The 16,925-nt window shown below is 45.2% G+C and overlaps 1 protein-coding gene across 1 annotated transcript; it reads right to left on the reverse strand.

Moving 5' to 3' along the window:
• Positions 1-2,113: 2,113 nt before the first annotated feature.
• Positions 2,114-4,312, reverse strand: LOC117024153 (disintegrin and metalloproteinase domain-containing protein 21-like). The gene has a single exon (XM_033109539.1). It carries the CDS (start codon positions 4,310-4,312, stop codon positions 2,114-2,116), a length of 2,199 nt encoding a protein of 732 aa, XP_032965430.1.
• Between the last annotated feature and the right edge of the window lie 12,613 nt (positions 4,313-16,925).

The raw sequence follows: 16,925 nt of genomic DNA on the forward strand, positions 1-16,925 counted from the left end.
GAAGAAACAAGTGAGACTGGACAGGGAGGGAGAGGACAGAGACAGAAACCATGTGCAGCTGGGCGATTGCTGTGGCCCCAGAAGATGTGACAACTCCCAGGGTGCAGCCCCCAGTGGGAGAACCAGACTGCAGGGGCAGAAACAGGAGTCAGGCCTGGGTGGCCGGCACACACTGAGGCTGGGCACAGAGTCAGTTGCAAAATATTCAGAGCGCTCTAAAGACTGCCAGAATCGAACACAGGATTCTGCCAACAGGGAATCCACCAACTTTATCCCCCATGTGGCCAAGAAGGCAGCAAAATCCTCAGCAGATAGCAAAAGGGCTGGGGGGGGAGGGGGAGACTGGGGCCTGCCCAGTGGCTCAGGTGGTTGCAGCGCCGTGTTCCTAACGGCCGAAGTCACTGATGTGATTCCCACATGGGCCAACGAGCTGCGCCCTCTGCAGCTAAGACTGTGAACAACGGCTCTCCCTGGAGCTGGGCTGCTGTGAGCTGCTGTGGGCTACCGTGTGCTGCCATGAGTGGCCGGTGGCCAGCGTGAGTGGCTGGCAGCTGCCGAGAGCTGCCATGAGCTGCTGTGAGCGGCCGACCGACGACCTGTGATCAACTGCCTGAGCCGGGGGGGCGCAGGCTCATAACACCAGCACCCGCCAGGGGGTGTTATGACTGAAAAACAACGACTTGAAACGGAGTGGGGGCAGGGAGAAAACTTTCCAACCTCACTGTGGCTAAACCCACGAGGAAGAGCGAACCAGGGAGGTGTGAACTCTCCACCCCCACCCAGGGAAGCGCAGCCCAGTAGTAGCAGCTGAGCCAACTAAGGGCAGCCCTTTGGCAGCTTCTGGCTACAGGATGGTGGTGCCAGGGACACATAGGACACCCACAGCCCTCCCTTTCCAACCACGGGAGTGGTGCCCTGGTACCCAGGCGACTGGGCTGTAGAGGGGACGCCCACTTCCTGGGGAACCCGGAGAACCCAGAAACCCCAGAAACCCCAGCAGGGCGGGTAAGGGAAAATTAAAAACTTGGTGCTTCAGCACCACCTACTGGAAAACAAAAGAGAGACCTCTACTAAAAGTGGTTTTCTGTGGGTGACATGGGAAGTGGAACTCCTTGGGTTTGTGGGAGCTTCGGCTTTTAAATTCCATGTGATGTACCTGTAGTGCATGAAAGCATATACAACTTTAAAAGTTAATTTATAAATTAAAATTTTATTTTTACTTATACATTTTATTTTTAGTAATGTTACCTTACATTATAAAATAATAGTTCATTGAAAACTATTTAGATACAGAGCAGACTGGCTCTCCAGCCCCACCCACCTGATGTGAAGACTGTGTCTGTTGTCCGCCATCAGTCAGCTTACACTCACTCTTCAGTCCTTTGCAATGTAGAGGCAACAGGAAGACAGGAATTAACATCTGTAGGGCTCCCTCCGGAGGCCAGCGTCACAAACAGCCACGTCTACCTGATTTTCTGATTCGATGTCACTGAACACAGCGTTCGGCCTTCCACACAGGGACGTTTGCTCTCCAGGGTGACACAGATTGCACTTGGCAAAAGATGGAGCCTCATCCCTCAGGGTCCACAGCCCACAGCCCACAGCCACCCCGGGGGACAGCCCCAGCACTGCCATGGCCCTGAAGCCAGTCTGGGGTTAGGGGTAGATGGCCTAGAGAATGAAGAAAACCTCAGTGCTCGAGAGCACTGCTGCAGAGCAACGTCATGAGTTGGTCCCCAAAGGAACCTGAGTCAACTTTCATGAATTCTGTGTGGGACAAGAAACCACACAGGCCAAGACCCAGCTGCTGACTCAGGTATCCTCTGCAGGCCAGAGTCTCGGGCTCAGTTAGGCTCTCAAAGGCTTACAAAAAATGTAGAGGACACCAACGTATGGTTTTCAAGATTTATTTCAGAGCACCAGTCAGCGACTCATGAAACAGAGCTGGTGTGAGACCACCGACACCTTCGGCTCATGATGTGTGGCCAGACCCCTGTGGCCGCTGCAGAGTTCTAGAAATGTGGATTTGAGCTCTGCCACGTAGTGTGTGATTCTTTCACAGATGTTTCGTCTATGTTGCCTATAGTTGTACAGGGGTCGGGAAGCTCCTTTGTTATTTCGTTCCCACCGTCTCTGCTGTGACTACAGTGATCTTGATAGTTCTCACATTTGTGGCCAATCCAAAGAGGATTGCAGCTACGAAGGTATACATACGACCAACGACCACTCTGAAATACACCACTAATCCAATATTTTGTGATACCGACCGCATTCTTCTTGGAGGGGGTCCACTGTTGACACTCCCACCGGCACCTGTTAGTATGCAGTCTGGAGGTTCCCAGCCTACATGGCAATGGCAGTTTTTTCGATTGTTGCAAACTCCTCTGAGATTGCATTTTGAAGGCTCACAGTCATATATTATTTCAGCCATAGTACCAGTGCAGTATGTATTAAGACAGAATTTTCCAAAGCCACAGGGGGTACCAGGTCTCACATGTCCAATGTCAGTTGTCTCTGTCCCACGGTGCAAGTCCACCCCAAAACACAAGACCCCTGATATCAGAGACTGATGGAATCCAACGTGTTCCTGCAACCGGGGCAGATGCGTGACATTGGTACACTGCAGTCGTCCACACGTGATGTCTCGTTCATTGCAAGGCTCAGGTTTGAAAGCCACAGCGTCTTTCCTACAGTGTCCGAATCGGTGGCCTTTTCTGTTTATATTATAGCAGATGTCTGGACCCTGCAGTGCCCCTTCACCAAAGATCTCTCGGCAATGCATGGTGCGGTCGGTGCAGTTGCCATGATAGCAGTAGCCCTCTTCCGTGCACGGGGTCCCATCTTGCAGATAGACATTTTCAGGGCACGTGAAGGTGCTCCCCAGGCAGTACTCAGGCAGATCACAGACATTCTGGATGGGTCTGCACAGCGTCCCAGCAGGGGAGTAGGTGCAATTTGTGCAGCATCTGCCAGCATCACAGGCGCTCCCAGCTGTCAGACTGCAGTCACTGTTACAGCAGGCGTTGCTATAACAGTGCTTGAAGGAGCCGCAGTCACACTGCTCGTTTTCGTCCACGACGTTGTCTCCACACTGAGCGACTGTCATGGTCCTGTTTGTATACACGATGTCAGTCATGTACATGCATGATGGGAAGTCCCCAAGGATGTTTTGCAAGTGTAAGAAGGAGCAGTTACTGAAGACATCTGTCAGCACAGGGTACCTGTTCATGATGCAGGTGGTCCTTCTCTGGCAAACACAAGTGTTTGTATCATAATGCAGACCGATAGTTCTCCCGATCTGATGCGCTCCTATAATAGCTAACAATAAATAATGTCTGCCCAGATGACCCAGCATGACAAGATTTTGATTGTCGCATATACTTTGAAATACTGGAGAAAAATAACGTTCATGCGGCCCAGATCTAATCATAACTAAGGCTGAGTGTGGAAGAAGAGGTTGGTAAATGACGCGTTCATAGTACTTAAAAAACGGGCTCCCTGGCACCCGATAGTAACTCATGGTGGTTGGCTCTCTGTCATGATAAATGACCATGATGCCGATGTAGTACCTTATGTCAAGACTTTTGTACATGGAGTTCAACAAACTGCCCATACTCCTCAGGTAGTGGGCACACTGTGACATATTGCGGAACAGAGTGTAAATTGAATGTGCAGCTATGATACAGCCTTTCATATTTGCCCTATGGGATGCGTAGAGTTTACTGCTGATCCTGGAGGCTGCACTAGCGTTTGCTTGAGAGAACAAGGGCTCCTTGTCTTCCTTGAATCCCAATCTGTACGTGGGTCCTGTTGCGTTGGTGTCTGCTACTATCTGAGAAACAACATGTTCAAACCTTTGGGAATCCTTGAGGGGTTTGATTTCATAGGCGAGGTCATCCAACTTCATAATGCCTTCCAGACCTCCACAGCATGTGTCCATGGTGACCATGGAAAGAGGAACCTTCTCCAGGTAACCGAGGTAGTAACAGTCCAGAGGGACAAAGGGGTCATCGATCTGCAAGGCTCCTTGGTCATCCTGAGTCATCAGCAGCAGATGTCTGGGCCAAAACAGTTTCTTACGCCGCATGTGGATGACGTGTCTCTGGCCCCCAAAGTGCAGACTGTAGGAGAGCCAGCCTAGCATGGGGACACCTCTGCCACGGTGCGTCTCCTTCCTGGGAATCACCACCTCAGAGGAGATGTAGCGCCATGAGGGACGACCTTGAGAACACTGGACTGGAGACAGTGCCACCCAGAGCCCAAGTAGCAAGAGGGGCGTCCTCAGGGTGACCTGGCCTTCTGCTAGCTGCATACCCCTGCTCAGGGACATCTGTCAGCGACAATGAAAGGGAGGGTCCTCAGCAAAGCCAGGTCTGAACCATCTTCCTACCAATGAGACACTGGCAGAAAACAGGCTTCCTGTACCCTACTCTGAGTGGGTCACCGGAGGGAATTAGGTAACAGTTACAGGGCGTGGCAGTGGGTGGGCCTGGCCATTAATTCAGCTGCGGTTGATGTGGGAGAGGTGGGAGGGCCGTGTCTACAAATGCTAACATGGAAATAAAAAAAGAGAAGGAAGCAGACACATGTCTCCATTCAACACATTCAATCTTTCCTCTAGCTACGTATTTCAATATATGATATATAATCACCACACAATTGACTTCTCCACCAATTCTGTCACCTTCCTACTCCGGAATCTCTGTTTCCCTTGTTGTGTAGACTTGTTTGGCAGATGAAGTTAGGCTTTGTTATTTTCACCTTCGTATGTGTTGAATTCTTTTTAATTCTAAACTATACATGTCTTATTCTGATTTGCAGCCAAGGAATTTGCAAACCACGTAATTCTTCTGGGTTTTGCTTTGAAGCTTTATTTGGGTTTACTGAGTAAAACGTTTCCCAGTACTGAGATACTTCCTGAACTACGAGGTTTTATTTTTTCTTACCCCAGGTGGTGACAACATAAATCCTTTCTGATCAATGTGAACCCCAACGATTGTTCCCTCACATCCTTTTGTGTGGCTCTTTCCTGGCATTTGGTAATTTCCTCATTGGCGTGTGTCAATCAGCTCTCAGCTGAAGACACAAGGGTGCCTCTGCTGGTGCCCACTGCGAGAGAACAAATATTTCACAGATTTTCATCCAATTCTGTAGTTGCTCAGTGAGAAGACGGGAAAGTCATTAACAGGTCATGATAAGAAGCAACAATTTTATTTCCGATTTTTAAAATAATGTATAGCACTCGATTTAAACATAATGTGATCACCAATATATTTCAATGGTTGTGCCATTTTCTTTGTCTCCTAATGTCTGGCTGGTCCACGTTCCTTCCCTATTGTACAACTTTTGGGTTCAACTATAAACATCTAAATAGATGTGCTGTTTCCTGTTGGACACTGTAGAAGAGACAAGCACTCCCCCACTTCATGCCCGTGGAGCAGGCGATGTGCAGCACGGAGGCCGTGAGGTACCAGCACACCCGTCTACCCGGGCGTCCCACCAGTCTCTGATCTCTGGGGTCTGGCTATTTGGGCTGAATGAACACAGTCCACGGAATGCACGATGCTGGTCCTGTGAGATCTAGTACCCCCCATGTTCCTGAAAATTCCAGTAGTAACAGCTTCTGCAACAGAACTTTGACTGCACTGAGAAGCATCTGTGTCCCTGAGAAATGTAGTTCCAAAGGAATTCTCAATAATCAAAGGAACTGCCATTGCCACTGGTCTGGGACCCTCCCCGGCGCCACCCCAAGTGCCAGTGGGAATGTCAGCCGTGGGCCCCTCCAAGAAGCATGTGGCCACTAACACAAATCCAACAGTCAATATTGTAGTTGAGCTTGGTCTTCTGTCACTTTTGTGCCTGATGATGCACTCCTTAAGAGTGGCCACAAACAAAAGAAAGATCCATCAAGACCACCAAAGTGAAGGAAGTGACATATTTTGAGGCTGGATCAATAATGTCAGCCTTCCAACCCCTGTAAAACTACAGGCAATAGAGAGGATGCTGTATTGGTCCCAGCCTAGAACTGGGATGTTCTCGGTAGGAATGCCTGAGTCACTCTCCCACCAACTCCTCGCGTTCCAGTTAGTGAGCCCGAAGGACAGTCCCGTCATCCCCCACCAGGGGCCAGTGTTGAGGCTGCACCAGCCTTTGTGGCTTTTACTATGACTGCAGAACACACCTCAGCAACAACCTTCAAGGACTTTGAAAAACAAGGTTTAACTCACAGTGCAAATGAGGGTTGTCATGCGGGGCGGCCTGCGGGGTCTCTGCTCCCGCTCCCCACATAAGAACGCAGGACACGGTGAGGCCAAGAAGGAACACCCACGGAGCCATAAGTAGGGGAGTCGTATCTCTATGCTCTCGCTGGCGGCTGGGTTGGAGACACAGGACACAGGAGCCACACAATTCCCAACCCTCACTGTGCCGCTTGCAGACTCAGCCACCATCTTCTTGCTAGCCCCCATTTTTTTGCTAGCCTAGCCACGGCAGTTATATTCGTGGCCAATGGCTCACTGGTTACAGCTGACGGCCAACTAGCCACAGCTGATGGCCATTTGATCACAGTCGACGGCCATTTACTACCTGAGCCAGCACCTTTCTATGTGAGGCCGAGAGCCTGGAAACTGCTTTTTGGGGCTCTGTCCCCACAGGGTACATGGCACGCCCCAGGGCCACATAGGGGGTGGGAGGAGGGTAAACCTGGGGCTCTGCCTTCATTAGAGTCCCAGGGTGGCGTAGCTAGGGTTTCAAGGGTTCACTCTTTATTGGCAAATTTGAAGCAAAAGAGTGGGAATTAGGGTGGGGGAGGGAAAAGCAGGGTCGCTCAGGTGGTCAGTGAGAAAGAACATTCCATACTTATTTTATGAGGCAGCATTAACCCGATACCAAAACCAGATAAGGATACTCCAAGAAAATAGAACTACAGACCAATATCCCTAATGCAAAAATGAAGATGCATGCTAAGCGAAATAAGTCAGACAGAAAAAGTAGAGGACCGCATGATTTCACTGATATGTGGTATATGAACCAAAAAGAACAAACAAGCAAATGAGAAACAAAAACTCATAGACACAGACAACAGTTTAGTGTTTACCAGAGGGTAAGGGGGGTGGGGGGTGGGAGATGAGGGTAAGGGGGATCAAATATATGGTGATGGAAAGAGATCTGACTCTGGGTGGTGAACACACAATGGGATTTACAGAGGATGTAATACAGAATTGTACACCTGAAATTTATGTAAGTTTACTAACAATTGTCATCCCAATGAACTTTAATTTAAAAAAAAAAATGAAGATGCAAAAATCTTCAACAAAGCACAAGCAAACTGAATTTAACAACATAGAAAAAGGATCATACACCATGACCAAGTGGGATTCATCCCTGGGGTGAAGAGAGGGTTCAACATTTGCCAATCTGTAAGTATAAAACACCACTTTAATAAAATGAAAGACAAAAATCACATGACCATCTCAACAGATGCAGAAATAGCATTTGACAAAATTCAACATTCTTTCATGACAAGACCTCTTGACAAACGGGATCTAGAGGGGACACACCTCAACATAGTAAAGGCGAGATAAGACAAATACACCGCTGACATCAAACTCAAAGCTGAAAGGTGGAAAACTTTTCTTCTAAGATCAGGAACAAAACAAGGTGTCCACTCTCACCACTGCTATCCAACATAGCTCTGGAGTTCCATATCCAACAACCAGGCAAGAAAAAGAAATAAAAGGCATTCAAATTGGAAAGGAAAAAGTGAAACTCTCCTAGTTAACTGATGGCATGAACTTGTACATAGAAAACCTTAAAGACTGCAACATAATTTTGGATGGAAATGAGCAGTGGCCTTTTTTATTTTGACAAGAACACCTAAAATAAGATCTGTTTGTTGTTTTCTGTGTGTCTGCTAGTTTTTGTACCTCACTTCCTACCTTAATGACTTCCTTTGTGATTAGTTGAAATTTTGTAGTGACACATTTTTATTCCCTTCTCAATTCTCTTTGCATAGATTCCTTAGATAGTTTCTTTGTGGTTACTATGGGGATTATGTAAAATGCCCAAGTCATAATAGTTTTTATCAACTGATAACTACTTAAATTCAATTCCATAAAAACTCTACTCCTTAAAAGCTCCACACACTCAAAAATCACATCTTTATGTATTTATTGTGCACCCATTAACACTGACTTACAATCATATTTTATGTTTTTATCTTTCAAACCAAACAAAAGAATTAAAAGTGTGGTAGAGGTGACATCAGCAGTATAAGTTGGCTCCACCCCAACAAAAAAACTGGCACCCATCCACAGACAAATGTGCCTTTTTCAGAGCTGTGAGATCCAACACCCTTCGCCAAGGGACCCAGGAGAAGTCTCGTCCCCCCACCTGGTGTGCAGGTGCACAGACCGCAGTCCCAGCTGTGGTCCCTGCAGTGACCCAGGGCCCTGCTCCTGCCGCTCTGGGCTCTGGGCCGGGCTCCTGGAGAACATCATCTCAGTCAATCACCATGAATGAGAAAGCCTTTGGAAGTCCAAGTTTTGAAAGAAAATGAACGCACTAACCTGAAAGATCCCTGCACGCCCCTGTTCACTGCAGCCCTGTTGACAACAGCCACGACATGGAAGCCACCTCGGTACCCATCAATGGGTGATGGATAAAGAAGAGGTGGTGCAAATATGCGATGGAATATCACTCAGCCATAAAAAAGTAAATCCTGCCATTTGTGACAAGATGGATGGACCTCGTGGACATCGTGCTTAGTGAAATAAGTCAGACAGAAAAGACAAATACCATATGCTTTCAGGTATATGTGGAATCTAAAAATAAAAATTAAAAAGAAAAGCTCATAGATACAGAGATCAGATTGATGATTGCCAGAGGTGGGGGTGGCAGAAATGGGTGAAGGGGTCAAAAGGTAAATAGGTAAATCACAAACAAAGAGACAGGTTTAAAAGCCAAACATAAACCAAAAACTAGCAAAAAGGTGAACTATGGAATACTTTTATAGCTCGTGGGCCTGCCATTTTGCTAAAGCAGGGGGGCGGGGGTGGGGACAGTAGCAACAGCATCCCTGATTAACATATGAAAAAAATGACATGCTAAATGTTTAGGCCCAGCATATTAGCATTTGGGCCAGAGATGATCTCTCTGTGTGTTGAATTGGGGTTGGAGGTCTGTGGCTTTGACTCAACTCCCCATTCCTTCATAAGCTCCTCACAAAGTGAAGAAAACCATACCAAGGGTTTCCCGAAGCCACGCCTCCCCTGGAGAGTTCTAACTGCGGTCACTGTTTCTGCTTCTCCACCCTCCCACCCCGTCGTCGTTTGCTCCCCAAAATGCTGCCCAATCCGTTTCCACTGTGGAAAAGCCAACAGGAGCCCAGGACATGGGGGAGAGAAGCTTCTACCTGAGTCACAGCGGTGGCTGCACAGCCCACTCTTGAAAACACAGGTGTCAACCAAATGCAAACGTCCCTTCCAGTGACACCACCAGTATGGAGTGAGTCAGTGGTTTTTCTCCCCTGGGCCTGGGCAGGCCTGTAAGAATGTCATGCCTGTGCTGAAAAACAACACGAGATTGGTGTGTTTGTCCTCTGCCTGGTGGCTGGACCTCCTTGTGAGTCTTGCAAAAATTTCAGTATGGATCTGTGCTGTCCGGTTGTAACACACCAGTTTTCTCTTGTCCCCAGGTGTCCTGTCCCAGGTTCAGCTGCAGGAGTCGGGCCCAGGACTGGTGAAGCCCTCGCAGACCCTGTCCCTCACCTGCGCTATCTCTGGTTACTCCATCACCAGTGATTTCTGCAGCCCCCGGGGAAGGGACTGGAGTGGATCGGGGTCATATGTTATGATGGGAGCACTAACTACAGCCCGTCCCTCAAGAGCCGCACCTCCATCTCCAGAGACACGTCCAAGAACCAGTTCTCCCTGCAGCTGAAATCTGTGACCACCGAGGACACGGCCGTGTATTACCGTGCGAGGGACACAGTGAGGGGAAGTCAGCGTGAGCCCAGACACAAACCTGCAAGGGACAGGAGGGCTGGGCTCCAGGGGGCTCTCGGGACACCAGAGGGCGCTCAGGACACCAGAGGGCGCTCAGGACACCAGGGGGCGCTCAGGACTCCAGGGCGCGCTCAGGACTCCAGGGCGCGCTCAGGACACCAGGGGGCGCTCAGGACTCCAGGGCGCGCTCAGGACCTCTAGCACAGGGCCCAGACCAGGAGTAGGTGCAGAGTTAAGCAAAGATGAAATTACCTGCTCAGTCTTAAATTAGTTTTAAATTAGTTAGCAACAGAGCTGACAGAATGCCCCTTTTTTATATCTGATTTTAGGGACTGTGTTTGTAAATGGAAAAGGGGCTCCCTAATAAATCTGACAAAATTCAGTGACTGAAGGTAACCTCACAGGGTGATCTGATCATAAATTCTTAACCGGGCAGGTCATGGTGGGTCATCACAGCAGACCTGTAACTTCTTTAGTAGGAGGTTTTCCTTTGCCGTAAGCAGCCCTGTCCATTTCACACACCTTTGACACGCCAGAGGTCATACCCCTCAGAGGTGTGACCATCTGTAAGGAGCACATAGTCTTGTTAACTGTCTTGCAATCCAATCCCGGCCTTGCTCTCCCCCACTTCCTGTCATCTTCCTTATGTACCCTCCTTAATTCCAAATGTATAAAAAGAAACTATAAACTGTCATTCTCCAGAGCATTTGAGATTTTGCTTCCTAGCAACTGTCATCAGTTTGGTTCAAGTAAACTCATAAAAAACTATCTACAGGTTTGCTCATTCCTTACACCAACATATTGTTTTTTCTTCATTTAGAACACAAGTTATTACACGTTTCTCTGCCATGTGTAGAGATTACTAAAAATTTGCCACAAGGATAACTTTAAAGAGTTTCCATGTGTTGGAGAAAAACGAAGTTTGCTTTAGCATTGTCACTGACTGTTTTTTTAGAAAGGAGGCTTTTCCATCTATGCCTCCTTCCACCTGTGAAGTTTTTGCGTGTTCTTTGATTTTAATTGATGAAAAATTCACAACGTAAATTAACCACGTTAAAGTTGTTAACATAAGAACATTCAAACTTATGAAGAATTTTTATAAGAATTTATTCGAGCCAAACTGATGACACCCTCAGATGCTGGGGAGTAAGATTTCAAATGCTCTGGAGAATAACAATTTGCAGTCTCTTTTATGCACTTGGAATTGAGAGAACATAAGTGAGATTACATGAAGGTGGGAGAAAGCAAGCTGGGATTAGATTACAGGATAGTTCACAAGATTAAGTGCCCTTTTGAGGGTGGTCACGCTTCCAAGGTGATCTGGAAAAGAGGCCCTTCAAAAGTGTGTGAGGGGCCGGCCCGGTGGCTCACGCGGTTAGAGCTCCGTGCTCCTAACTCCGAAGGCTGCCGGTCGGATTCCCACATGGGCCAGTGGGCTCTCAACCACAAGGTTGCCAGTTCAATTCCTCGAATCCCGCAAGGGATGGTGGGTTGCGCCCCCTGCAACTAGCAACGGCAACTGGACCTGGAGCTGAGCTGCGCCCGACACAACTAAGACTGAAAGGACAACAACTTGATTTGGAAAAAAGTCCTGGAAGTACACACTGCTCCCCAGTAAAGTCCTGTTCCCCTCCCCCAATAAAAAAAAAAAAAAAAAAAAAAGTGTGTGAACCCAAATGCACAGAAACAGCGACAGGGCTGCTTAAGGCAAAGACAAACCTTTTAGTAAAAAAGTTACAGGTCTGGGTGTGACTACCCACCACGACGTGCCCAGTTAGGAATTTATAATCAGATCACTGTGTGAGGGTATTTTTGGTCACTGACCTTGTACGTACCCCTTTTCCGTCCACAGAGTGTACAACTCGGTGGCATTTAGCACAGCCATTATGTTGTGCAAGCATCACTTCTGTCTAGGTCCACAGCATTTTGATTATATCATAAAGAAACCCATTAAACACTAGCTCCACATTTCCTTTTCTCAGTCCCCAAAAGCCACTAATCTGTGTGTTTCTCTTAAACTAGAATCCCCAGAGTCACTGAAATAGCAACCTGGGGAGGTGGGTATCTGGAGTCGCATGCTGAGCAGAGACTCCTGTAACACATCTATTAACCCTATAGATAAATCATCTCTTCTTGATGTGTGTGTCCTGTGATCTTCCAGATAACAGAAATCTTGTTTTTCCTAAAACACAAGCTCATTTCACTATATACCAAAGTAACCGATTCAATCTGGGCCCTTATTTTCATCTCTGCTGGCCTAAGCTATAAACTACCACCCACCTTCTGTTTTCTCTGTAGTTGGTAGACTTCTCGTGCTGTTACTATTTTTCTTTTTCATTCTCTATTTGTTCGAAATGAGTCACTAAAAAGTAACAGAAGCAAAATTCTGGAGTAGACAGCACCAAGCTCTTGTTTCCCCACAAAAACATCAAGAAACAAACAGAAAATATCAGACAGGACATTGTCAGGCTCTGGAAAACAGTCAAAGATTTGCAGCAACTAAGTAAACACTGAATCAATTGAAATCAAATTGAATCAATTGAAAACAAAAGTAAAGCTTTGTGGTATTTTCACTTGCCCGCACCCCACCACCTTCCCAGCGTTATGGCTGTTTTGAAGTGGGAGTGGGACATGTTCCCAGTGGGGGACCCTGGTCCTGGTTCCAGAAGGAACAGAGCAGACCACATTCAAAGATTATTGTATCTGTATGTTCTAACCTGTCTGGGGCTACTGTCTGGGAAGAATTGACACAGAGAGTTCATATCTGTTTCACCTAACTCAAACGCAGGTCCTAAAAGGAGCAGGTATTACTTGAAACCACTGCAAGACAGCTAATGACCTGCAGATGTCTGGGGCAGATATGGTCCTGACACACAACAGGCTGCCTAAAATCTAGAAGGAAATCTGGGGAAAGTCTTTGGGAAATAAAGAGATTCAAAGCACCCATTAAAAAGCACCCATATGTATGGGGGCGGGGGGGTGTGTAGAAAGCCACATGCAGGACCACAGCAAAATGCATGCTCAGAAAAGTCCTGAGACGATCCTAAGTTTGGACCTTGGGCTGACTTCTAGAGTCAGTGCCAGCCTAGCTAAGCTCATTTTACCATATACCAAAGTGCCTGAAGGCATAGTCAATCTGCAAAGACTGAGAGATGTTTGGGGGTTTTATTTGCTTGTTTCATTATTTTGTTTGTTTATTTTTGCTTTGTTTGTTTAGCTCTTGGCATTCAAGGAAATCTCCGTGAAAACATGAGCTGAACTTGATTTAAAGAAAGTGAAACTTCAGCTATCATACACAAGGAATTCAGTCTTTGCAAAAATAGATTGGAAATCTCACCAAACAAATGGACTGCTTCAGCCTTCAACAATCAAAAAACCCAGAAAACCATGGGGAAGGTAGGTAATCTGATTTCTAGAGTTACCACATTACAATATTCAAATGTCTTGATTCTCAACAACAACCAAAAAAACCATTAGGTATACAAAGGAACAGAGATTATGGCCCATTCACAGGAAAAAATTAACAGAAACAGTCCTTAAGGAAGTCTAGATATTGGATTTACTAGGTAGGCCTTAAAACAACTGTTTGTCTTAAATACTCTCAAAGAGCTAAAAGAAATCAGGAGAACAATGTATGAAAAAAATTAGAATATCAATAGAAAGATATTATAAAAGGAACAAAACAAATTCTGGAGCTGAAAAGTACAATATCTGAAAGGACATTTTCACTAGAGGTGTTCAACATTGAATTTGAGCAGGAAGAAGAAAATAAACTTGAAGATAGGACAATTGACATTATCGAGTCCATGGATCAGAAAGGAAAAAGAATAAAGAAAAGTGAACAGAGCCTAAGCAACCTATGGATACCTTCAAGAGGACCAACATATGCTTTATGGAAATTGCAGAAGAAGAGAATGAAAGGGGCAGAAAGAATATTTGAAGAAATAATGAGCAAAAATTGATAAAAGACATGAGTCTGTAAATCCAAGGTCAATTAACTCCAAATAGTTTTAATATTACTTTTATGATATATTAAAATTGAGAAGGCTGAAGTCTTTTTAAACCAAAACTATTTAACCAGCCCAATTTTCAAAAAAAAGTTCATCCTGAGTGTGATTATTATGTTTATGTTCTTCTGAAAATTATATAACAAATTTATACCAAATTCAAGTTGTTAAAATACAGAAGTTCTGTTTCTACTCTCTTACTTATCTTGTACCTGGTAACTATGTGATTCATTTAAATCATAATTAAATATTTTCTTTTCCTTCTAAACTGTCGAATCCTTCACGACAAGGTTGTGGGGAGCGAGGAGGGTGGTGCAGGGTTAAGAAAAGACAGTGGTCATGAATAGAGGGCCAAGGGTCGTTCAGCCTCAAGGACTGGATGTGCCTAATAGGGCCAACACATTAGCTTTTATTAGTTAGGTGAAGTAAAGGAGATAAAGCTTGTCAGTCTCAAGATCTGTGAATTCCACACACCACAATAGGAAACTGATTCAAGCCCATCACCCTCGCCTGCTGGCAGGAGAACCTAAGTCTCAGGATGTTTGTGCTTCCCCAAGGGACAAAACCTATATGCATATGACTAGGTGGAGAGCACATGATTGAATCTCTTCCCTTGCAGGTTGTGGGAAGGAATGCAGCCACAGAGGCAGAGGCTCTCCTTAGCCGGGGGAAGGTGGGGGGCTGTGCCCACCTGTATGAACCCCGTGGGTTCCCCTGTTGGTCCCCACTGGACTGCGCCTGGCTTGAGTTGTCCTCCGCCCCCCGCCCCGGGGGGAATCTTACCCGTCATTGGCTGACCAGCCATCTTTCTGGGGCCAAACAGGGAGACACGAGGTGCAAACACAAAGGTGAAGCAAAGTCCCTGAAAGGATCCGTCTCAGAGACTCTCCGTTCTTTGGGGGCGGGTCCAAGGAGACAGACAGGTGGGCTGCTGCGTGGCCACACTAAGTTAAGGTTCAAGCACATACAATTTTTCTTAAAGAATCAGTACTTTTTCCTTAAATAAGCAGCACATTTTTGTTCTCAAAATTTTGGGACTTTTTTATTTGAAATTTATATAGGCTCATATTATTTTCTAATAACCAATCCAAACTGATTTCCATTTCGTTTTAAGGACTATTTATTATAATTCATAATTCCCTCTGGTAGTAGGCAAGGTATAACAATTTGTTTCTTCTGGAAATATTTTGTATTCATATTTATTTATATTTCATATTCACTTTAAGTTTTTACCAAATTTTAAGACACTTACGTAAGCTTTAAGGCGCCAGGGCCTATTGAAGTGAGGAATTGATTGAGAACTGCTAAGTCTCTGAGGACTCTCATGACTGAAAATCTGCATAATGCTGTCATTCATTGGTGTGTGTGTGTGTGTGACATTTTTTCACATGTGGATTTCCGTAACCACCTCAATCAAGATGCAGAAATGTTCTGTCACCAGGAAGATCTCCCTCGTGTAATCCCTGCATAGTCACATCTACCCCTGTCCTCTCCACCACCATTCCTGACCCCTGGTAACCTGTCCATATATACAATTTTATCATTTCAGGAATGTCATATAACTGGATTCATACCGTATGCAACCTTTGGGGGTTGTCTTTCTTCACTCAGCATCACTCAGACGGATTCAAGAGCCATCCAAGCTGTTGCATGCACCAATAGTTAACTATTTTTTATTTCTGAGTAGCATTTCACTGCATGGATATACCTTGTTTCCCCGAAAATAAGACCTAGCCGGACCATCAGCTCTAATGCGTCTTTTGGAGCAAAAATTAATAAAAGACCCAGTCTTATTTTATTATAAGACCAGGTATAATATAATATAACATAATATAATACTGGGTCTTACATTAATTTTTGCTCCAAAAGTCGCATTAGAGCTGATGGTCCAGCTAGGTCTTATTTTCAGGGAAACACAGTACTAGCGTGTTTCATCATTCACCCATTGAAGGATGTCCTGGTTATTTACAGTTTGAGGCTATCAGAAATAAAGTTGCTGTGGACATTAGTGTACAGACTTTTCTGTGGACATAAGTTTTCATTTCTCTGGAATTAATGCACAGCAGTATGGTTGCTGGGTCATATGATAATGGCCTGTTTAGTTTTATAAAAAACTGTTTTCCAAAGTGCATGCATGACCCAGTTTCTCCAAATCCTGGCCAGCATTTGGTATCATCACAATTTTTTATGTTAGCTCTTCTAACAAGGGTAAACTGATAGCTCGCCATGGTCATGATTTACATTCCCTAAAAGTTTAGTGACATTGTGTCTGTGTGTTCTTAATGAACATTGGTGTATAATTTTATTATCTTGTAATCTTTTGTCTGATTTTCTACCAATATAATTTTTTTCTCTACTAAACATAAACTTTTGTTCATTATCTCCAGAGAGATGTTGAAGAAGATACAGAGATTCTCCTAAGATCAAATCAGGTAGGAAATAAGAGCAAATGCCCTGTAAAGGAGAATAACCTTGCAAATATCTTGTTCTACGTGCGTGTGTGCATATCACTTAATACATTAAACATATTTATTTTATATATTTATATATATAATTTTTATCAAGTTAAAATAATATGTATATACAGTTGATCTTGAATAATATGATTTGGAACTGCACAGATCCACTTACATGTGGATTTTTTTCAGTTGACTCATTCAGTTCAAACCCATGTTGTTCAAGAGTCAACCCAATGGTTGGGAATCCGTGGGCGTGTGTGGGGTGCCGACTGTAGTTACACCTGGATTTTCAACTCTGCGGGAGGTCAGTGTCCCTAATCCCCACACTGTTCGAGGGAAAACTGTATAGATATTATTTACTGCATTACTATGTAATATTTACTTTATACATGTATTTTAAAATAGGCATTACATACATATTTATTAAAACTGCAAAGCAAGACAAAGGAGAAATA

The sequence above is a fragment of the Rhinolophus ferrumequinum genome, chromosome 6, assembly GCF_004115265.2.
Source record: "Rhinolophus ferrumequinum isolate MPI-CBG mRhiFer1 chromosome 6, mRhiFer1_v1.p, whole genome shotgun sequence".
Classification (NCBI taxonomy): domain Eukaryota; kingdom Metazoa; phylum Chordata; class Mammalia; order Chiroptera; family Rhinolophidae; genus Rhinolophus; species Rhinolophus ferrumequinum.